The 24,069-nt window shown below is 41.8% G+C and overlaps 1 protein-coding gene across 2 annotated transcripts in view; it reads right to left on the reverse strand.

Annotated features, from left to right (window-relative positions):
• Nucleotides 1–24,069, reverse strand: part of LOC142049641 (SWI/SNF-related matrix-associated actin-dependent regulator of chromatin subfamily A member 2-like) — a 101,902-nt gene that overhangs the window by 21,810 nt on the left and 56,023 nt on the right. For both annotated transcript variants that reach the window (XM_075077521.1, XM_075077522.1), the window contains one exon: nt 19,092–19,309. In XM_075077521.1, coding sequence (XP_074933622.1) covers nt 19,092–19,309 — 218 coding nt within the window. The remainder of the gene's footprint in view (nt 1–19,091; nt 19,310–24,069) is intronic.

Genomic DNA, 24,069 nt, shown 5'->3' on the forward strand with positions numbered 1-24,069 from the left:
AGAATTTTGGGTTTTGTGATAATGGGATGGCCTACACAATACCAGGACTGCTGGCCTCAGATGGGATTCACTTTTCTCAAAGGGGGAAGGGGATCTTTGCTCACAAGCTAGCAGGGGTCATTGACAGAGCTTTAAACTAGACTTGGAGGGGGAGGGGGATAATATCAAGCTCACCCGTGACAAATCATGGGATGACATGCCAGGGTTTGAGGGACAGGGTGCTAGTGAGGGCCCTCAGCCTGTTGTTGTGAGACTTGCTGGCTACACTGGAGCACATTTGAAGTCTGACGGAGATGAGCCAGGGGCTCCTGAGGTAATAGGAGCCAACAGGGAAACACTAGTGAAATACCTCAAAGGAATTAAGGGGTGTTCCTCTAACAAGCTGGCACTTCAGACAGCCCAGCTGAAGTGCCTCTACACCAATGCATGAAGCATGGGCAAGAAAGAGGAGGAGCTGGAAGCCACCGTGCTGCTAGAAAGCTATGACCTAGTTGCCATTACTGGAACTTGATGGGACGAATCCCATGACTGGAGCGCTACTATTGATGGCTACAAGCTGTTCAGAAGGGACAGACAAGGAAGGAGGGGCAGAGACATTGCCCTCTACGCCAAGAAATAGATAGATTGTTGAAGCGCTGTCCCTAAAGAATAACCACAAGCAGGTCGAAAGCTTACAGGTAAGAATTAGAGACCGAGGCAACAAAGGGAACCTTGTGGTCAGTGTCTACTACAGGCCGCCTGATCAAGGTGAGCCTATTGACGAAGCCTTCTTACTCCAGCTACAGGAGGTATTGCGCTCACAGACTTTCATCCTGCTGGGGGACTTCAACCACCCCAACATCTGCTGGAAAAGTAGCAGGGCGAGCTGTAGGCAATCCAGGAGATTCCTAGAATGCCTTGAGGATAACTTCTTGAGACAGGTAATAAGACAGCCCTACCTGAGGGGATGCATTACTGGACCTGCTGGTCACCAATGCAAGTGAGGTCACCGGTGACGTCAAGATTGGAGGCAGCCTGGGCTGTGTTGATCACGCACTGGTGGAGTTCACACTCCTGAGGGATACGGGACTGGCAAAGGGTAAAGTCAGGACCCTGACTTTTAGGAAAGCAAACTTCCAGCTCTTCAAGGAGTTAGTCAGAAGGACCCCCTGGGAAACTGCCGTCAGGGACAAGGGAGCAGAAGAGAGCTGGCAGATCTTTAAGAGCATGTTCCATAGAGTGCAAGAGCTCTCGATCCCCAGATGTAAGAAATCAGGCAAGGAAGGGAAGAGACAGACATGGCTGAGACAAGACCTGCTGGTCAAACTAAAGGGCAGGAAGGAACTGCACAGGCAGTGGAAGCAGGGACAGGTATCCTGGGAAGAATATAGGGACGCTGCCCGGTTGCGTAGGGATGGGGTCAGGAAGGCCAAGGTGCAGCTGGAGCTGAATGTGGCAAGGGATGCAAAGAATAACAAGAAGGGCTTCTACAGGTATGTCAGCCAGAAAAGGAAGGTCAAAGAAAGTGTACCCCCTCAATGAACACAACTAGCAAATGGGTATCATGGGATGAGGAGAAGGCTGAGATACTCAACAACTTTTTTGCCTCAGTGTTCACTGGTAACCTCTCTTCCCACACCTCTCAAGTGGATGGACCGCAAGACAGGGACTGGGGGAGCAGACCCTTCCACTGTAAGAGGTCAGGTGCGTGACCACCTGAGGAACCTGAGCATACATAAGTCTATAGGAGCTGATGAGATGCATCCCAAAGTCCCAGGGAATTCGCTGATGTAGTTGCCAACCCACTCTCCATGATATTTGAAAAGTCATGGCAGTCAGGTGAAGTCCCTGGGGACTGGAAAAAAGGAAATATTGTGGCCATCTTTAAAAAGGGTAGAAAGGAGGACCGTGGGAACTACCGACCTGTCAGCCTCACCTCTGTGCTGGGGAAGATCATGGAACAGATCCTCCTAGAAGCTATGCTAAGGCACATGGAGGACAGGGAGGTGATCTGAGGCAGCCAGTATGGCTTCACTAAGGGCAAGTCCTGCCTGACCAACCTCGTGGCCTTCTATGATGGAGTGACTACATCAGTGGACAAGGGAAGAGCTAGGGTTGTCATCTATCTGGACTTCTGTAAGGCCTTTGATACTGTCTCCCACAACATTCTTGCCACAAAATGGGAGAGAGATGGGTTTGATGGATGGACTAGTTGTTGTATAAAGAATTGGCTGGATGGTCACATCCAGGAGTAGTGGTCAACAGCTCAATGTCCACATGGAGATCAGTGATGAGTGGTGTTCCTCAGGGGTCCGTACTGGGACCAGTACTGTTTAATATCTTCATCACTGACATAGACATTTGAGTGTACCCTCAGCAAATTTGCTGATGACACCAAGCTGAGTGGTGCGGTTGACATGCCTGTGGGACAGGATTCCATTCAGAGGGACCTGGACAAGCTTGAGAAGTGAGCCCATGTGAACCTCATGAGGTTCAAGAAGGCCACGTGCAAGGTCCTGCACCTGGGTGAGGGCAATCCCTGATATCAATACAGGCTGGAGGATGAAGAGATTGAGAGAAGCCTTGAGGAGAAGGACTTGGGTGCACTGCTGGATGAAAAGCTGGACATGAGCCAGCAATGTGCACTCGCAGCCCAGAAAGCCAATCGTATCCTGGGCTGCATTAAAAGAAGCATGGCCAGCAGGTTGAGGGAAGTAATTCTGCCCCTCTACTCCACTCTGGTGAGACCCCACCTGGAGCATCTAGCTCTGGAGTCCTCAGTACAAGAAAGACATGGACCTGTTAGAGCAGGTCCAGAGGAAGACCATGAAGGTGATCTAAGGGATGGAGCACCCCTCCTGCGAGGACAGACAGAGTTGGGGTTGTTGAGCCTGGAGAATAGAAGGCTGTGGGAAGACCTTATTGCAGCCTTTCAATACTTAAAGGGGGCTTTTGAAAAAGACGGAGAGATATTTTTTTACCAAGGGCTGTAGTGACAGGACAAGAGGCAACAGTTTTAAACTGAGAGAGGGTCAATTTAGATTGGACATAAGGAAGAAATTTTTTACAATGAGGGTGGTGAGACACTGGAACAGGTTGCCCAGAGAAGTTGTGGATGCCCCATTATTGGAAGTGTTCAAGGTCAGGTTGGACGAGACTTTGAGCAACCTGATCTAGTGAAAGATGTCTCTGCTCATTGCAGGGGGATTGGACTAGATGGCCTTTAAATGTACCTTTCAACCAAAACCATTCTATGATTCTTTGATTTTATTGAGGGGGTGGGGGAAAAATTCTGTACTAAGTAAAGCATGGAATGGTATGAGAAAGACAAGTGATTGGTGTAGCTATTTGTGTTAGTTTTTAATGACCACACTTTGAGAAGGGAGTGACGCATATTTCATAGAACAGCCCAGGTTGGAAGGGACTGGTCCAACATTTTGTGGGAAGGCAATCCTTGATGAGATTATCTAGCACCCTGTCCAATCGCATCTTGAAAACCTCCAGTGATGGGGACTCCACCAGCTCCCTGGGGAGGTTGTTCCAGCAAATGATTGTTCTTGCTGTAAAAAATTACTTTCTTACATCAAAATGAAACCTCTCCCAGTGCTACTTGAGCCCGTTGCCCTTTGTCTTCTCCATGTGGCTCCTTGTGAAGAGAGAGCCTCCATCCTCTTTGTAGCCACCCTTTAAGTACTGGAATACTGTGATGAGGTTCCCTCTGAGCCTTCTCTTCTCCAGGGAGAAAAGAGTTATTTTCTTCAGTCTTTCCTCATAGGACAGGTTCCCCAGCCCTTTGATTGTCTTCATGGCCCTCCTTTGGTCCCTTTCCAGTCTGTCCATGTCTGTCTTGAATTGTGGGGACCAGAACTGGACACAGTACTCCAGGTGTGGCCTGACAAGCACTGAGTAGAGTGAGATGATCACATCTCTATCTCTGCTAGTAATGCCTCTGCAGATGTGGCCCAGGATCCCATTTGCTTTTGTTGCTGCAGCGATACACTGCTGGCTCATGTTCATCTTGTTGTTCACCAGGTCCTTTTCAGCAAGGCTGCTCCCCAGCCACACAAATCCTAGCCTGTACTGGGGTCTTTGGTTATGTCATCCCAGGTATGGGATTTTGCATTTGTCTTTGCTAAACTTCATACTGTTCTTGCTAGCCTATTTTTCCAGCCTGTCCAGGTCTCTCTGTAAGATGGCTCTCCCTTCTGACATGTCCATCTCACCACTCAGCTTGGTGTCATCAGCAAACTTGGTGAGGGTGCTTTCAATCCCATCATCCAGATCATTTATGAAGATGTTAAAGAGCATGGGGCCCAGTAACAACCCCTGAGGGACCCCACTTGTGACAGGCTGCCAGCCTGAGTAAAAACCATTGATCACTGCGCTCTGAGTGCAGCCTGTCCGCCAATTTCTTACCCATCTTGCAGACCACCCATCCAGTATGTATCTTGCCAGTTTGTCCAGGTGAAGGCTGTGGGAAATAGAGTCAAATGCTTTGCTAAAGTCCAGGTAAACAATATCCACTACTGTCCCCTTGTCAACAGAAGATGTTACTTTGTTGTAGGTGATCAGGAGGATGAGCTGGAAAGTGAAGGAACTTGTTGTTGATTATAAAGAAAAGATAAAGTGTTTGCAGCAGGCTGCCAAGAGTGCTGAAGCCAAGAACGCTCAGCAGGTTCAGAAGCTAGTGGAAGTGGCAGTGGTGATGGCCACACAAAAGGCAGAACACATTCATGGGAAAAAGAACAAAGGGAAAAAGGATTTGGAAGGCTTAATGGCAGTTCAGAGTGAGGATTGGGATCCAGAAACATGGGATGGAGTCATCTGGGAATCAAGTAAGCATGAAGATAAGGTGTGCAATATGGCAGTTGTTTGGTCCCAAATAATATCCCAGGGTCCACAAGATCCATCTCAGTGTGTGTCCGAATGACCTCATATGGCCCCTAAGCTAAAAGACATCACTGTAATAGTTACTAGGGAAAAAGGGGAGGCAAGTTTTTGTTTCTGTCTTTACAAGTATAACAGAGAAACCAAAATGGCCACTTCTTGGATGATACATAGGGGATATATATTGCTGAATCATCCAATGCCACAACTGGATGGAATAATGCAATCATTTTTGAACAATCAGTCAAAACTGTAGCCGCAGAGAACTTCACTTTGACCAAGTAGCAAAGATAGAATTGTCAGAATGAGATAATTTTCATAAGAATTAGGGGTGGTGTCGGAATTAGGCAAAGGATGCAACATTTCCCTAAGTGGAAGAACCAACAGCAGTGCAGAATTAGGCACCAACAGTAAATCAGGAATAATTTGGTAATATAGGAAAGACAACTAACAGCGTCAAAAGGGAAATGTGTTTACAGAAAACCAGTTAAATAACACCATTTATTTAGGTTTAGGAAATAGCTTGATAGGGCAATATTATTGGGCCAATGCAACAAAACCTGGGTCAATTTGACTGCAGTATATTACGTTCCAGAAACTGATGTTAACAAGACTAATGTAAACACCTGGCAATCTTTTATTTTTAGGAAAAGAAAGAGGTGAGGGCCCTTAGAGTGAATATATTATTCAAATGAAATTTAACAAAACCATAATAATGTCATGATCTCACAAATAGAGCATTATGGGGAATGATGAAAGGCATGGGGATTTTATGAAAAGCAAAAGACCTGTCAGGTACACTCAGTGTTTTAGAAAGTCTAAGCATAGGAACCCAAATGGGAAGCCTCCAAGACGCAGTAAAATTTATAGGCCTGTGGATAGACTCAAGCAGGGTTGCTTTGCAAGGAGGTGCGCAAGCTGTAAAACTAGAATTTGTATTGGAACAAAAATTGTTTAATGCCACCACAACAGCAGGTTTTGGTTTGGCAGGAACAATAAATGATTCTGTAAAGATCTTAACATGTTATATAATACAACAGCAACTCAATATGTAAACGCAAGCATTGATGTCTCAAGTACAGATGGGGTGGTGGCAGAAGGAAATGGACGGATTACTAGGAAAAGATAAGACACCATCTTTATCTTTGAAATAAGGCAGTTGTCAGCTGCAATGGATTATAAGATTGGGGTCAACAGGATGGTTCTGGAAAATAAGATGTGCAGGAAAAAGTTAAACCTCCAACAATGTTGGTTAAAAATGCTTTGATGCAGAACAATGTAACTGGCCCACAATGTCCTCAAATTCACAGTGGTGCAGTGTTACACCCAACAGTTTTGGTATACAAAAAGCTGATATGATTAGTTCAAGCAATTGTGAGATGTATGGGGATAGAAAGTGGCAGTGTGCACAAAAACCATGAAAAGTGATATCCTGTATAGATGGATTTGCTTTTGGTTCAAATGTCACCAGCTGAAATTATAGAGGAGGGAAACATCACCCATGCGGAAGTAAAATCAGAATATGTATTGCAAACTAATAGGGGCAATATTATAAGCACAGGGTGTAGGAATGATATAACCTGGTGGGTGTTACCTGGAATGAATAGAAGTGTGATTGAGAGGGCATTTGCCCCAAACTAATCATGTTAAAGAGAAAAATAACCATCAGCTGGATTAAACAGTAACCTGGGAATTAATTACCAAGAGATTTCTGAAACAAAGGAGTCAGTTTGAAAAGAATAGAAACAGCATGAAAATCTGAAACAAGGGAGGAGAGGCCTTGGACTGGAAATAGCAAGTTTCAAAATTGTGTTTGATACTGCCAGATGTGGCCCCTCCAGCATCTCAACCTCTGTTTAGACCTGGCAGAGCAGTCTTCTTCCTGTGGGATGCTGTGAATAGCCTGCATCCAACTAGTGGGCTGACAGCATAGGATGTACCCTTCAGGTGTGCGTAGGTGACCTCATGGAGGGGGCTTTCTCACCAGCATGTGGATGAGTGAGTTGTAGGCACACCTAAAGCTAGAGTATTCACATCTCCCACAGAAGGGGTGTGCAATTAGGGAAACACACACTTCCAGAAGGGGGTATGTGTTTGTAACCCACACTGGCTCTTTGTGTGTGTGCATGCATGGGATTATTTTGGAATTAGTTACAGAAGGGTTTTAGGTGTTCAGGTGTAGGTGTTTACTGAACTTTCGTGTGTGTCTGGTATTGTGTTTTTTTCTGTTGTATTGCTGATATGGATCCTGAATGTAGTTCACTGATTGCAAATTAAGCACGTGTTGCTAATAAATCAATAAACCACCTGATTTGGTTTAAAACATGTGAGTTGAGTAGTTTTTCCCTGTAGCAGATGGGCTTTACTTTACAGAAGCATTTATTTCTTGTCCTTTGTTCCCTCCTAGCCAAGACTTCACAACTAAGCTTGATTTTTCATATAATGGATCAGGCCCATGATCAGGTGGATATTAAATGAATATCATTAATATATTACAATCCATCCCAACACAAATCTTTCAAGAACTTCAGTGTTGTCTTCCTTCCAGCCTAATGGTTCCTCTTTCAACATTGCTTTTAGTCACATCTTTATCCAAGTCCTCATATATCTTAGAAATCTTGCATTAAATTCCTCTTTTTTTCATCTTAACTAACATTTTTCTTGTGGTATCATATCAAATGCTTTACTAAAATCCATCTATATTAAATATACTGTGCTCCCTTTGATAAAATATCTTTCATCTACAAAATGAGTTATCATGTTAGTCTGGCACAACCTATTTGGCTATTACACTACTGACTAGTTATATTAATTCCTTCAAAAACCTGGGATTTATGTTATTTGACTCATCCCCACAAATGAGTGCTTTAATTGCTTGACTTTTGCTTCCCTCTTGTAGATGCCAATTTTAATACCTTCTCACTACTACCACTCATCCTCCTTTTCGTATCATCATCCTTACTGTAAAGTAATACTTCAGAATTATAACTATGTAATCTTTATTTAATCTCTATGCCATCAACAATGCATGATAGCGCTATGTCGTTCCTCATTGTCTTTTTATTCATACAGCTGAAGAGCCTTTGTCTGTGTTTTAACATTCTCCGCAAATTTTAATTCACCTGACTTAGCAATTCTCACTTTGCCCCTACACTTCTTACTCTCTAAAAAATAGTTTTATAATTAGACTTTTTCCTCATGCTATCTAGAGGATAGGCTTTATAATTATTTTGCTTCATTCACTCAGAGTTGCAGCTGTTTCCCACAAGACTGCTGTCTTCCTTGAGAAAAACATTTCAACTGTCCCAGACAGATCCATAGAATCATAGAATGGTTTGGGATGGAAAGGACCTTAAAGATCATCTAGTCCAACCCTCCTGCCATGGGCAGGAACATCTTTCACTAGATCAGGTTGCTCAAAGTCTCGTCCAACCTGACCTTGAACACTTCCAATAATGGGGCATCCACAACTTCTCTGGGCAACCTGTTCCAGTGTCTCACCACCCTCATTGTAAAAAATTTCTTCCTTATGTCCAATCTAAATTGACCCTCTCTCAGTTTAAAACTGTTGCCTCTTGTCCTGTCACTACAGCCCTTGGTAAAAAAATATCTCTCCGTCTTTTTCAAAAGCCCCCTTTAAGTATTGAAAGGCTGCAATAAGGTCTTCCCACAGCCTTCTATTCTCCAGGCTCAACAACCCCAACTCTGTCTGTCCTCGCAGGAGGGGTGCTCCATCCCTTAGATCACCTTCATGGTCTTCCTCTGGACCTGCTCTAACAGGTCCATGTCTTTCTTGTACTGAGGACTCCAGAGCTAGATGCTCCAGGTGGGGTCTCACCAGAGTGGAGTAGAGGGGCAGAATTACTTCCCTCAACCTGCTGGCCATGCTTCTTTTAATGCAGCCCAGGATACGATTGGCTTTCTGGGCTGCGAGTGCACATTGCTGGCTCATGTCCAGCTTTTCATCCACCAGTATCCCTGAGTCCTTCTCTGCAGGGCTGCTCTCAAGCCATTCATCCCCTAGTCTGTATTGATACTGGGGATTGCCCTGACCTAAATGCAGGACCTTGCACTTGGGCCTAAGGGGCAATGCAGCCATCCAGGACTCTGGGTGTCTCCAGCCCCAGGAGGAGGCCCCAGGCACTCCCTGAAGCCAGAGACTCTTAGGCATTCTGTTTGGGTTGAGGCCTCTGGTGTGCTAGAGACAGTTGGGAGGTGTGTTCTGGTTGAAGCACTGAATCATCAGATGAAGGAGCTGCAAGAGGAGGTGAGAAGGCTGTGCACCATCAGGGAGAATGAGCAGGATATTGACAGGGTCTTTGCAGAGACTCTACAGAGCCAAGAACCCAAGCCCTATGTTGCAAGGAAGGAGGGACAGACAGAGACTACCCTCAAAGAAATGGTAGATGGAAACTCCCAAGATGGGGGAAGCTGGAAGGTTATCACTTCTGGCAACACATCTAAGGCTTATTCTTCACCTCTGCTTCTGCAGTTACAGAACAGGTACAATGCCCTGGCAACAGGTGAAGAAGAACCACATTCAGGGAAGGTGTCAGAGCCAACTAAGCCTCAACCAAGTGTCTGCACAAAGAAGAAAAGGAGGTTGATATTGCATGTAGTAAAGGTGTCCATCTGCCAACCCGACCTGATGTCTCAGGAGGTTTGCTGCTTACCAGGCACTTGGATCTGGGATGTTGCAGAGAGACCATGGAGGCTTGTCTGATTCTTGGACTATTATTCCTGTCTGTCATCTGTACATGTACCAACAATACTGACAGTGAAGCCCCTGGTGAGGGTGAGGGTGAAGGGCATGAGGGCCCAGGTAGTGTTCTCAAACCTGCACATGAAGGGAAAATGCTTGAGTGTTTCATGGTGACTTAGATGTCTTACCCTGTGCAATACTGAGGGCCTTTAATTTCCAGATCTGTAGCTTACCTTTCACTCTCACCTCTTTAACCTTTCATCTATACACCCCCAAGTTTGCTGTGGCAGTGCCCTTACTCTGAATGTCCCAAGGGCTCTTTTTTCACAGCCTTGCACTGGCAGATGCTAAACCACTGTCTGTCATGTTGGGTTCCTTGTGGAAAGTGATTATTGCTCTTGACATGTGAATCACCCTTTTCTTCCTCTATCTCCTCATCCTTCACCTTGTAGCTTTTAGTTTATAACTTTAGACCCTAGTAGATAACATAGTCAATAATAGTTATTTACATATCTGAAAAATATTACCCAATAAATACATACCTGTACAAAATCAAGTGTTCTCCAATTAGCATTAGTAGCAGGAATGACCAATCTCTATTGTCTCTATTCTCTCTCTCTCCCCCTCCCTCTCCTCTCTCAAAAGTTGGGAAAGAGTGTCTTTGCCAACAGGTTGACCAACCCAGTGAGGAGAGCTTTAAACTACAAAAATCAGGGTTGGAAGATTACAAACCACAGTTAAGTGAAGAAATGGTGAATGGGGTGGAAAGCAAAGGGCAACAGATACAAGAGAGACCTCAGGAACAGTAAAACAGGTTGAAAGGAGGCCCACCTCAAGTATATGTGCATAAATGAGGTCCCTTCCAACCTGTGATTCTGTGATTCTGTGAAATGCATACAGCCTGGGAAATAAGCAGGAGAAATTAGAGCTCCACATGTGGATGCAGAACTATGACATCACTGGAATAACTTAGATGTTATGGGAGAGTTTGTGTGACTGGAGCTCTGTGACGGATGGATACAGGCTTTTTAGGAAACACAGGCAGGGAAGACTGGGACGGGGGTGCCCTCTATGTGAATGAGTAGCTCTAATATATGGAGTTCTATGGAATGGGCAACAGGATGGTTGAGAGCTTGTGTGTCATGATTAGAGGAGAGGATGGTAAGAGTGACTTCATGGTGGAAGTTTGTCACAGACCACCTGATCAGGGTGAGAAAGCAGACAAAGTCTTCTTTAAACGATTTGAGGAAGTCTCCAGATCTCAGGCCATGGTTCTTGGGGGATGGGGGACAGGGATTTAATTGCCTTGACATCTGCTGGAAGGGCAACACAGAGCAACACAAGCGATCCAGGAAATCCAGGAGGTTTCTGGAGAGTGCCAGTAGTGACCATGAAATAGTGAAGTTCAAGATCCTGAGGGGAGCGAGGAATGAAAGAGAGTACAGATCCTGGACTTCAAGAGGGAAGACTTGGGCTTATTCAGGGAACTGGTAGGTGGGATCACATAGGAGTCAGCTCTGCAAAGCAAAGGAGCTCAGGAAAGCTGGCAGGTCTTTAAGGGCAACCTCCTCCGTGTAGTAGAAAGATCCATTCTGATGCTCAGAAAATCAAGCAGACATATCAGAGGACCGGCTTGGCTGAACAGGGAACTCACAACTGAGCTCCAATGCATAAAGGACACATGCAGAAGGTGGAAGCAAGGACAGACTTCAAAGGATGAATTTTGAAACATTGCCCAAGCATGCAGGGGTGGTACTAGGAAAGCCAAAATTCACCTAGAGTTGATGCTTGCAAGGGACACCAAGGACAACAAAAAGAGCTTCTTACTGCTACATTAGTAGTAAAAGGCTGAACAAGGAAAATGTAGGACCATTTCTCAGTGGAGTGGACAAATATAAGACTAAGGTACTCAATGTCTCCTTTGTCTCAGCCTTCACCAACAAGGTCTCCTAGGCCTTTGTGCTTAGATAAAGGATTCAAGGAGGAGAAAACCAACAGGGAGAGAGCCAGGGATTACTTGAGAGAACTTGACCCATACAAGTCCATGGGACCAGATGGGATGCACCTGAAGATGCTGAAAAACCTGGCTGATGTCACCGTGAGGACACTCTCTATCATCTTTGAAAAGTCATGGACACTGGGGGAGGTCCCCAACGACTGGAGAAAGATGATTAACCCAATCCCCCAAAAGGCCAAAAGGACAGTCATTCTCACTTCAGTTCCTAGGAAAATCATGGAATGAGTCCTCTTGAAACACATTTCTGGGCACATGAAGGAGACAGTAGTGACTGGTAAGAGGCAGCATGGATTTACCTAGGGTAAGTCAGTCATGCTTGTCCAACCTGATTGCCTCCTATGATAAAATGACTGGATTTGTGGATGAGGGGAGAACACTGGATGTTATTTACCTTGACTTTAGCAAAGCTTTTGACACTGTGTCCCACAATATTCTTGTATCCAAGTACGTACATTATGGTCTCGATGAGTGGACAACCAGATGGGTAAAAAACTGCTTGGATGATCAGGCTCAGAAGGTAGTGGTTAATGGATACTGTACCTGGAGGCTGGTAACAAGTAGAGTCTATCCTGGGACCTGTCCTGTTTAACATCTTTATCAATGACCTGGAGGAGGCAAGTTTTCAGATGACACCAAGATGGGGGGGGGGGTGGAGTTGGGTTCTAGTTGATATACTCTAGGGTAGGACTGCCATCCAGAGGGACCTAGACAGGCTAGAGGAATAGGCCAACAGGAACCTTATGAAATTCAACAAGGACAAGTGCCAAGTCCTGCACCTGGGAAGGAAAAACACCTTATAATGATACAGGCTGGGGATTGACTGGCTGAACATGAGCAAGCAGTGTGCCCTGGCACCAAAGGCGGCCAACAGCATCCTGAGCTGGATTAACAAGAGCATAGCCAGTAGACTGAAGGAAGGGATCACCCCATTCTAATCAGCACTCCTTGGACCACATCCAGAAGACTGCATCAGGATTTGTATCCCCCAATAAAGGAAAAACATTGATTAACTGTGGTGAGTTCAGCAGAGGGCCACTGAGATGATCACAGGGCTGGAGCACATGCCCTCTGAAGAGAGGGCATGGGGGAACTGGGCTTGTTCAGCCTGGAGAAGACTTCAGTAGACCTGATAGTACCTTCCCAATACATATGAAGAATTTAAGAATCACATAATCACAGGTTGGAAGGGACCTCAGGGATCATCTAGTCCAACCTTTCTAGGAAGAGCAGAGTCTAAACAAGATGGCCCAGCACCCTGTCCAGACGACTCTTGAAGGTGTCCAATGTGGCTGAGTCAACCACTTCCCTGGGGAGATTATTCCAATGGTTGACTGTCCTCACTGTGAAAAATTTCCCTCTCATGTCCAATCGGAATCTCCCCAAGAGCAATTTGTGCCCATTCCCCCTTGTCCTCTCCATGTGACTCCATGTAAGAAGGGAGTCTCCATCTTCTTTGTAGCTACCCCTTAAGTACTGGTACATGGTGATGAGATTCCCTTTAAGCCTCATTTTCTCAAGGCTGAACAAACCCAGTTCTCCCAGCCTATCCTCATATGGCAGGCTTCCCAATCCTTTGATCATCTTGGTGGCCCTTCTCTGGACCCCTTCCAGCCTGTCCACATCTTTTTTTGTATAGTAGGGACCAGAACTGTACACGGTACTCCAGGTGTGGCCTGACAAGCGCTGAGTAGAGTGGGATAATGACTTCTTTCTCTCTGCTGGTGATGCCCTTTTTGATGCAAACCAGCATCCTATTGGCCTTCTTGGCCGCAGCAGCACACTGTTCGCTCATGTTGAGCTTCCTGTCCACCAGGACCCCCAGGTCCCTTTCCACAGAGCTGCTCTCCAGCCAGGTGCATCCCACTCTGTACTGCACTCCTGGATTATGTTTTCCCAGGTACAAGACCTTACACTTCTCCTTGTTGAACTTCATAAGGTTCTTGCTGGCCCACTCCTCCAGCCTATCCAGATCTCCCTGCAGAGCAGCTCTCCCTCCTGGAGTGTCTACTTCCCCACTTAACTTGGTGTCATCAGCAAACTTCATCAAGCTACACTTGATGCCATTATCCAGATCACTTATAAAGATATTGAATAACATTGGGCCCAATATCGATCCCTGGGGGACTCCACTAGTGACAGGTTGCCAGTTTGAGAAAGAGCTATTGACCACCACCCTTTGGGTGCAGCCTGTCAGCCAGTTCCCCACCCACTGCACAGACCACTTGTCTAGGCCACATTGCATTAATTTCTCCAGGAAGAGGCCGCGGGGGACCGTATCAAAGGCCTTGGAGAAGTCCAGGTAAACGATGTCCACCGCCCGCCCCATGTCAACCAGGCAAGTCACTTTGTCATAGAAGGCCACCAGGTTTGTCAAGCACAATCTGCCTTTAGTGAAGCCATGTTGGCTTCTCCCAATCACGTGCTTCAATTGACTTGTGATGGCCCTCAGGAGGATTCGTTCCATAACTTTCCCAGGGATTGAAGTAAGGCTGATGGGCCTATAGTTACCCGGATCCTCCCTCGAGCCCTTCTTGTAGATAGGGGTAACATTTGCCTTCCTCAAGTCCTCTGGGACATCCCCCGTTCTCCATGACTTCTCAAAGATTATGGAGAGCGGCCTTGCAATGATGTCAACAAGCTCTCTCAACACCCTCGGGTGGATGGCATCAGGACCCATTGATTTGTGGGGGTCAAGCTCCTGTAGTAGTTCATATACTAACTCTTCCTTCACTGAGGGTGGGTCGGTGTTTGGTTCAATCAGCAATTTTGTTCCCAAAGCCTGGGACCCTACAGTGCTGATAAAGACCGAGGTGAAGGTGGTGTTGAAGACCTCTGCCTTTTCTGCATCATTGGTGATTGATTCTCCTTTTCTGTTTAACAGTGGGCCTATGTTTTCCTTCTTTTTCTGCTTGTGGTTGACATGTCTGAAGAACCCTTTCTTGTTATTTTTTGTCTACAGCCAGTTTCAATTCAAATTGGGCTTTTGCTTTTCCGACTGCATCTCTGCACTCTCTGGCTATGCCCTTGTAGTTCTCAGCGGATAATCCTCCACTTCTCCATCTCTGGTATGCTTCTCTTTTGGATATGAGTAGACCCAGGAGGTCATGGTTGAGCCATGGGGGCCTCTTGCTCCGCTTACTTCCTTTTCCTTTGTAGGGGATAAATTGCCTTTGTGCTTCCAATAGAGACTTCTTGAAGAATTCCCAGCTCTCACTAGCTCCTTTGTCTTCCATGGAAGCCTCCCATCGAATCCCTCCCAACTGAGCCCTGAGTGAACTGAAGTTTGCTCTCCTAAAATCCAGAACCCTTGTCTTAGAGGTGACCTTCAGCACACTCAGCAGGATCCCGAACTCCACAATATTGTGGTCACTGCAGCCAAGGCTATCACTAACCGAGATATTACAAAGCAGTCTTTCTCGGTTTGTGAATAGCAAGTCCAGCAGCGCCTCCTTCCTGGTTGGCACATCTAACATTTGTATCATGAAACAGTCCTCTATACATTCCAGGAACTTGGTGGATGACATGCAAGCTGCCGTATTGTTCTTCCAGCAGATGTCTGGGTGACTTTATTAAGAAGATGGAGCCAGACATTTCAGCGGTGCATAGCAGGAGGATGAGCGAGACAATGGGCATAATTTGACAAAAGAGAGGTTCAGACTGGATATGAGGAAAAAAATTTTCACCACAAGGCCAGCCAAACAGTGGAACAGGTTGCCCAGAGAGTTTGTGCAGTCTCCATCCCTAGAGGTCTTCAAGACAAGATCAAGCTCTGAGCAATGTGGTCTGATCTCATAACTGACCCTGCTTTGAGCAGGAATTTGGCCTAGAGACTTCCTGAGGTCCCTTCCAACATGAATTATTCAATGATTCTGTGGAACTTGATCACTTAATTCAAAGTTTTTTTCTATAACCAGGTTTCCTGTTAGCAGTTGATATCTCAACAACAACAAGAGGAGTCAGAAAAGTTAATACAATGAAATTCTCCTTCTCAGTCATAAGCTTCCTTTTAATTAGGACATTTTTTCCTTGAAGTCAGAGGATTTTGTTCAGCTTTCTTATCTTGTTTTCTCTTGCTTCTAGTTTCATTCTGTATTCTAAGCTATTGAATTTAGAGCCTAGACTAACATTTTTAAATTCATAAAGAGAAGAAAATGTAATGTTAAAACATCCCTGCCCTACCAGACAAAACTGAAAGCTGTCAGTACAGGGGGGTGGATGAGGAGAGAGGAAAGGAATGTATTTAACACTTCTGAAAGAGAGGATTCCTTATTACTTGGGAAACACCCCAGATATCAGGAAACTGGTGTGTGGAAGAAGGCCCTTAAAGTCTTCATGTAGTTAGGGTGCCAGAAAAAAAGCATCTCAGAATAAACACTGAAGCACTCTCCCATTCAGTGAGTGAGATACCTAGTTTTGTGAAACAATTGAGAGAAACTCAGCTGGCAGATATAAATTGCTCTGCAAAGATTACTAAGCTTATACTTATTGGAATGTTTCATTAAAATCTGTACTTATGTTGGAATGTGGAATGGGAAGAAAAGGAAGCATACTAGTTGCTAAATATCCCTGCATGTAATAGGGAAATCTAAGGAGGAAGCTTTCATTTGTTCTGAGGACATGGCAGAGAGAAACAGTAATTTGATTTCTGTACTAAAACATACACTCAGCTAAGCTAGCTTTTACTGCCTTGGGTAAAGTCCTTTAATTAGGATTTACAAATAACTGGATATCTACTTTGAATTTCCTGTCACAGGTTTTAAAGGAATTATATATTGTATTTGACTACATTGAATATTTATCTCAAATGTTGCTAATTTGTCTATTTGACTTTATTTTGGCCTCAATTTAATAACTGTATAGCTCAACCTTTGGTTTATTGTTTGCATTATTATAGCCTTTAGAAATCCTAAATGTAGGCAACCCATACTGTTTTGTTGGATGCTGTTCAAATACATAAGAAAAAGACTGTCTCTGCCCCAAAATGCTTACAGCAGAACTCTAAGACAAGGCATGAGAGTGGAGGAAGTATATAGGGATGCCTCCCCCTTGTCAACATCATGCAGAGTTCTCTATATATAAGCAGCCAACTTGTATTCAAGTTTTGTAAGCATCATGGAAAAAGACATTTTTTTGAGAAAGATTTTAAGTAGAACAGAGGAGTGGTTCAATAAGCACAAGAAGCTCAAATGTGAGGGGATGCATGAGAGAAAGCACAGAGATGTTTAGTAGTTTACTCCTAGTAATATTTTTCTGCTGGGTTTTTTGTGTGTTTTTTTTTCCTCCTGGCTTATTAGATGCAATAAAGAGTGCAAATTTGCTTTTGAGGAAGCAACTCAGGCCAGAGCCACTAAGACTTTTGGGTGGGTGTCTCCTGATCACCCTTTGGTCTAGATTAACGCTTTGGACTTTCATAAAGTAGAGATGAAACATTTGCTAGTATTGAAAACTTAAGTTGAATATATAAACAGTTTTAAGCATTCAAATACTAAATGCATGAAAAAATGAGGCTTCATGGCCTACTCCCTGTCTAATGAGCCTGTCCCTCTATACTTGCCCCAAAACCCCAGAGTTGAAAAAACAAAAAAGCACACCCCCCCGAATTCAAGGGTTCAAATGGCTAAAATAAAACACATTCTGAAACTGCCAAACATGAAAATGTTCCTCTAATCCAAGGAAATAACTCCAAAGATTTTTAAATATTTAAATCTTTATGTTTTTAAGAGCCTAAATGTGTACTTCTGTGCTTTCCCAGCCTTAATATGACTAAGTGGTTTGATGCTAGCTCATACACAATCAAAATAAAGGAACTTGGTGTTCTTCTGCCTAACTCATTCCCTTCAAAAGCTCAACCCACAACACAGGCATTTCTAATGCCTAATGGGCTAGGGCTCCATACGCTTTCTACATTGGCAACCAATTATGTCTTTTAAAAAACCTCAATTACTGGAAGAAGGAGCGGTAGTCCTTTTAGCGCAGTAGTTACCCAGGTGATAGAGATACAGATTTGAACCTCACTGGGCAGAGGACGTAAAATGCCCAAATCTCCTACTTAAGTGAGTGCTTTAACCACTGAGCTATGATAATTGGTAGGAAGGTAGAAGTGACTTAAGCCTGCTATGTTTAAAATTAAGAGTAGAAGCTCTGACCAGAAGTGCTTGCCTTCTGGAAAAGGTCTAAGGCTAGGGACCCTAAAATGGAAAGAGATAATTTCTTGCAGCTCTGGTTGGAATGACTGAATGTAAAACACTCCACTCTTCCCAGCTTTTCTGCTGGTTAAAAGCCACAGCAAACTGAATGTTGCTGACCTTTTAGGCAGTTCCTGGTCATCATGCTTTTGTAAACCATTTTGAAGCAATAAACTTTTCAACACACTCTAAAGATAACATATAGATCACAGGATGATCTGGAGTCCACTTCTGCAGTTATGTGCCTAAAAAATAAGGTATCGCTACTCTAAATCCTTGATTGCATATTGCCCAAGTTATCCCTGTACAACCACAGATCAAATTGTAGCTGCAGAAAGGAAAGCATATATCCTGCTATTTGAAGCCACACACTCTGAAAAGCTTGTTTATATAAAAATTGTAGTAAATTAGGCACTTTGTTCAGAAACCAAATAGGTTATACAGGTGCAGCTCCTCTGGTGTGAAAACGCCTTCTTTTTGAATGAATTTCATATTGATTTAGTTTATACCTGCTCTTTATTCAACTTCAGTAAATAAATGAATGGCAAAATAGGAATGTCTATACAGGAAGGTTGCACCAATTTAAGTAAATCAGAAACCTGAGATCAATCAGTACAAGCTCCCCACATAGCTGAAGCCTGATACAGAGTTGCTATTAAGCAATAGCCTAAGATGAGCCATTTCTCAATAAAAAAGATGATTTTCAGTTGAAAAGTCAACAAAATAAAAATCTCACAACTTCAGTTTGAATTAGAAGTTAGTTATTTTTCTTCCTGAGGTTCAGTTGTCTAACATGTGAAATATATATATGTTGAAAATTGGGTTTTAAGGACAAAAAAGCTTTAGTCTCGTTTATGAACAACCTACTAGTGCTCAGTATTTCTACAGTTTTTCCTTTGAAAAGTCAAGTGTTCATCAGGCGAACCCTAAATACTTTGGGAGCATTCTTAAGTGTCATGGTGAGAACTTGTATTGACAAAAATATATCCATGTATTTATATCCAATTATTTATATAATTAAGACAGAACACTCCATTAAGCTAAAGAAAACCCCTTTCCAAACCTGCAGTACTGAAATATATCTACTAAACAGGACAGTAGCATTTCTAAGCAGACATGATATGCCCATCTTTTAAATTACATTTTCACAGTTTCGATCAACCAGATCCTTTAAAAAGCCCTGTATGTAGAGGAAGACTTACAAAATCAGGCCCTAAATTGAATTAGTTTATTTATAAATAAATAAACAACTACATTTGAAAATTACAGAGGATTAAGTTTCCAGAAATTATTTGTCAAAGCTAAAAAAGGCTGAGCTCACCTGTCTTTGTAGTTTATCACAGTATCGATAATGGCATTCATCTGTTTTGTCAGTTTAGGTGGGTTGGGTGACAACTTCTCTGCAGGAGGTCTGCCTCTTCTTTTCTTTGCTTTCTCCCCATCCTCTTTCCCAGAATCCTTATCCAAATTTCTTCGTCTCTTCCGTTTTTTAAGCCGTATTTCCTCTTCCATTTCTTCCAAATTGCCGTCTTCAATTGCCTGACAACCATGAATTCCAAAAAATCCAAAAGAGAAATATGCAAAGACAATTAACAAGTTTTTTTAAAAAAAAAGAAAAATACAACACAACAAGATATAGATAATTCAACATTAAATGCTCAGTCTATTTATAAAAAAGATTTCAAAAGGAAATTCAGATACTGACAAACAATAAGACACTAAAATTAAATCAGTTATATAAAGAACCCTACAACCTAAATACATATTCAGCTGATCCTCAGTTTCATATATATGAGGGCTTGCATCAATTTGTTCACTTCAGTAGCAGTCCTAGAAAACGTAGTTCAAGAGAAAGACTCAGTGTGCATGTTTACAGACAGGATAGTCCACACCATGCCTAGCTTCCAGTGAAAGAGATTGCAGTTTTTTAATATGTTTTTTACATACAGACACACACACTTTATGTAGTAACATACTAGACTCAGCTTCTCTTTCAAAGAATTTAAGTGACCTAACAGTTAAAACCATATCTAAAATTTATAATTTTCATTTAGAATAGCAATCAATAAAAAGGCAGAAGCACTGACAATAGTGTTTTACAGTAAAAAGCACTCATCATAGAATGAAAAAAGAAAAAACACACAGCCACAAAAAATTAACAGTTTCAATTACCCGCAAATACATGCTTTTAACCAGAGCCAGCAGCACCAGGTAGAGAGATCAAATCTCTATGAAAACAAACCAGGCATAAAGGAAACCTGTTCACACACTAACAGATTCAAGTGAAAAAAATCAAGAAGCTGAACATTTTTCTTTGGGGGAAAAAAAATCCCATAAACAGATAAAAAATATATTGAGCCATAAGAGAACTGAAACTAAAAGGAAAAAATAAATTAAAATCTTAAAAGTAGGCTTTCTGATTAATGCTTTCTGGAACATAACTGATGTTGATATTTGTCCCTCTTGCCTCTCAATATTGCCTTGAATACATGCAAAAACTAATCAATCATTTCTCATAGCTGAAAGAGCTATAGTCATAAGGCAATTACTTTCATTTCTCTACAGAACCAAATATGATTAATATTTATGATCATATGAGAATAACAATCAATATAAAAAGAGCAATTACAGTCCAGGCAATTTATTTCATTTGCGTACAGTGTCTCTTGAAAAACATTTTATGAACAAAACCTGGTTCACTATACATAGAAACATAGAATCATTAAGGTTGGAAAAGACCTCTAAGATCATCAAATACAAAACAACCTGGCATGTTAAAACCACTAGTAGGAGTTCAAAATCTGTTTCCTATTCATTCTCTAATGTGCAAATCCATAAAACAAATGTGAACACAGAATCCTGAGGGACAGCCTGAAACAAGGTCTTAATAATCAAAAGACAATTTCCATCATGCTTTCAAGCATTCAGAGAGCCACTATGAAGAAGGCTTGAGCTCTGATGAGTTAGGAATAAGAATAAGTAAGGAAAAAGTAAGGAATAAGTAAGGGAAAAAAGTGCACAAAAACTCATTAATATTCATTTGGTTAAATCAGGTCACCCACCATACACCACTGCAGCTATCAAAGATTAAGAAAAGGAAATTTCTCCACAGATTTTAGAAGCTAAAAGTAAAAATAAATACAGCATGCAAGGCTGTCAACAGTTAATGTAATTGCTCTCCTTATGCATTCAGTTGCACACTGAAAAATAGAGAACACCAGCTTTTGATGTCTTATACACCTACACATTCCTGTGATGTAGTTCTACTGAACCTTCAAAACTGCAATGAAGGTTATTTACCTTACCACTGTCAGCAGGCTGACTATTGGAAATCACAGTTAGTGGGGATAAAATTAACAAACCAGCAAAGCAGCGAGCTGATAGTCTCTTCATCAGCTGATCAGGGGGAAAAAAGAGAGCTGGGGAAAGGCCATGTTTTCCGATAAAATTTTATTTTAGTGAAAATTTAATACCAAAAGGATTGTAGATACTCAAATCTGCTGTTTCATTCTACCTACTACAAGGCCCAAGGCCTTCTTCCTTCAGCTTGCTTTAATATTGACAACTACTTATCATATTTTTGTCTTCTTAATCTAGGCATTCAGATTCTAGATTTTTAGCTGGGCAGTTACCAATTCTTGTTAGCATTTTAATTGTAAGAGCAAAATTGGTCAATTTCATGAATGATTTTAAAACTCAAATACATTATATGCAATAAATACTTTTTATTGTTCTGTACTGAACAGATTAGATTTTGGTTATTACAACTAATACCACAAAATACTCAGAATTACAAGAAACAAAAAACAAGGTTAGCATTTTGATGCAATGTGCTTTAGAAAATGCATATTCACTCATTAACCAAAACAAAAAACAATTTTCTTGCCAAATGTCCCTCCCACGCTCTCCAAATTGGGTTGTCGCCACCCCTGAGTACTAATATCTCATTTAGAACTGTGCATACAGTTGTTACTTAGGATATATGATATTTTGAAAAATTGTTGTGGGGGTAAGATCAAAGTCAAAAGAATATTTGGGGTCAGGTTTTTTTTAATGACATTGGCCAATGTAGTAAAAAAAAAAGAAAAGAAAGAACAGGCAAATTGTGACATTTGCTCTTCCACTCTGTATATTAATGAGTAGTATACAATGAAATAATTGCCAGCACACTATAAAACTGCTAATAAATATTAAAAACTGTCTATTTGGATAATAATATGGAAATCTCTTATTATTAGATCTTAAAATTTTGTGCAGACATGTAAATTCAGATGATTTTCCTTAAAAAATGTTTTAGTGAAAGCACTAAAAATCACACACATGCATGCACACATGCACACACACATTCATAGATATGTGTGATCATGTACCACCACCAAGTTATTTATGAAACTAATTCAAATGACAGTGCTTCATTAGAAGAAACTAACTACAATAAGACTAAAGTGCCACATCTAAGACGACAGCCTTCCAAACCTTTACCAGCAGGATAATGCAATGTATCCCAGAAACAAATCTCCAGTTTCTGATGGATGATGTGTTGCACAAGAGTATAGGACACAGCAGACATCTCCCATGTTCAAATGCCTTTGGATTAGTGAGGTGAATAGAAAGGAAGTCAAGAAAACTACTGTACAAATAAATATTTAGTGCTTTCCATAAGGCAACAGGACCAAATACTACAATAAAGTTTGTAGCCTGTTTTCTTGAAAGCAAGCAGTAAAAACTATGAGAGTCCAATTCTGCAAAGGATTGAACATCTCATGAGAGGTACTGGGTATCGATTTCCAGCCACATTCCAATATGGAAGCCAATTTATTTTAATTATTAAATTGTTCTTATCTCAACCCACAAGTTTTCTTGCTTTTGCTCTTCCAATTCTCTCCCCCATCCCAGAGGGGTGGGTGGAGTGAGCGAGCAGATGTGTGTTGTTTAGTTGCCGGCTGGGGCTGAACCACGACAGCTTCCATACGCATAAAATTGTAATGTGCAAAGTCAAGCCGATCAAAGTAGTTTTAGTGCTTGAGACGTGCCAATAATTGTTGGTCACAGAATAGCTCATACCCAGACATGGAGGACCTTCTGGGTCCACAGTGATGGTAAAAAAAAAAATTTACCCTACTGCCCCCAAAACTTAATAAGTTCAATAGAATCTGCAATTAAATACTATAAAGCACATAGTTTATATAAGAATGCAATTTTCTTAAAAAAAAAAAAAGAAAGGAAAATAAATAAAGCAAGCTGTGGACAATATGTGCATGGACTATGTAGACAACAACTTTTTCTCAATTTCACAAATATTTACTTGTTTTCTCCTCTCACAAGATCCAAACCTTCAACAAAGTCTGTTAAAAAAACCTCTGTTAGGATTAAATAATTATAAGGGTCACTAGATGAAAGGTTAAACTGAAACAAATATTGAATGTAAGACAGATAATCCTATAGAGCTACTGTAGTATCTGACTACAACTACCTGAAGATCAAACTGAGTTCATGTTCACTAGCTACAAAATGGTGTCTTAAATATATATATGCTAAGATTGTAAAAGATATATATATAAAGGCAAAGCTCCTTTACAGTACACAAGCCCTAAAAAAGCCTCTGGTAATTTATGTCAGGTTGCAACAACAAGCTAGCTCAACTTTACTACAGTGTTTGATGCCAGAGTTGCCTTTTAACAGTTGATAAAAGAGAAAATGTAATTTTTCAATTTTACATTCCAACTGATAAGAAAATAGTTTAAAACATTCCTAACATTTTCCTAGGAAAGATTTTGAGGGGATCAAGGAAAGAATGAATGGCAACTTTTACTGTACAACATATTCATTTTTGCCAGTATACATAAAGCAAGAAAAAATTAAATAAATTTTATGGCATGATATTTTCCAACACTATTATATTCCATCACTTGGAATTCAAAATAGTCATGAGGATGTTAAAAAGATCCATCACATACTTTGTATGTATGTAAGCCAATATTGGCTTTTTTCTAATTTAAATAAGAAAAATAAATATGGACTTAATGCCTTAATTTCACTTGAATTTTTTAGATCAGCAAAACCAAGTAGTCTGCAATACCTTGGTTTTGAATGCCTGTGTGAGATAAATCTGACACTGCTCATCTCAGGTTTCAGACTTGTTCCACTTGGCAACATGCAAATCTACTTTGAATTAAATCTGCACATCTACAGAACAGAATTTTGTTCATGTCACCAAGCAAGCAACTAGGTTGAATGAGAAACTGAATTGAAACGCAAAACATTTCAACTGTCTTAAGAGATTTAGCTCCACAGTAAGG

This window comes from Phalacrocorax aristotelis, chromosome W, assembly GCF_949628215.1.
Source record: "Phalacrocorax aristotelis chromosome W, bGulAri2.1, whole genome shotgun sequence".
Lineage (NCBI taxonomy): Eukaryota > Metazoa > Chordata > Aves > Suliformes > Phalacrocoracidae > Phalacrocorax > Phalacrocorax aristotelis.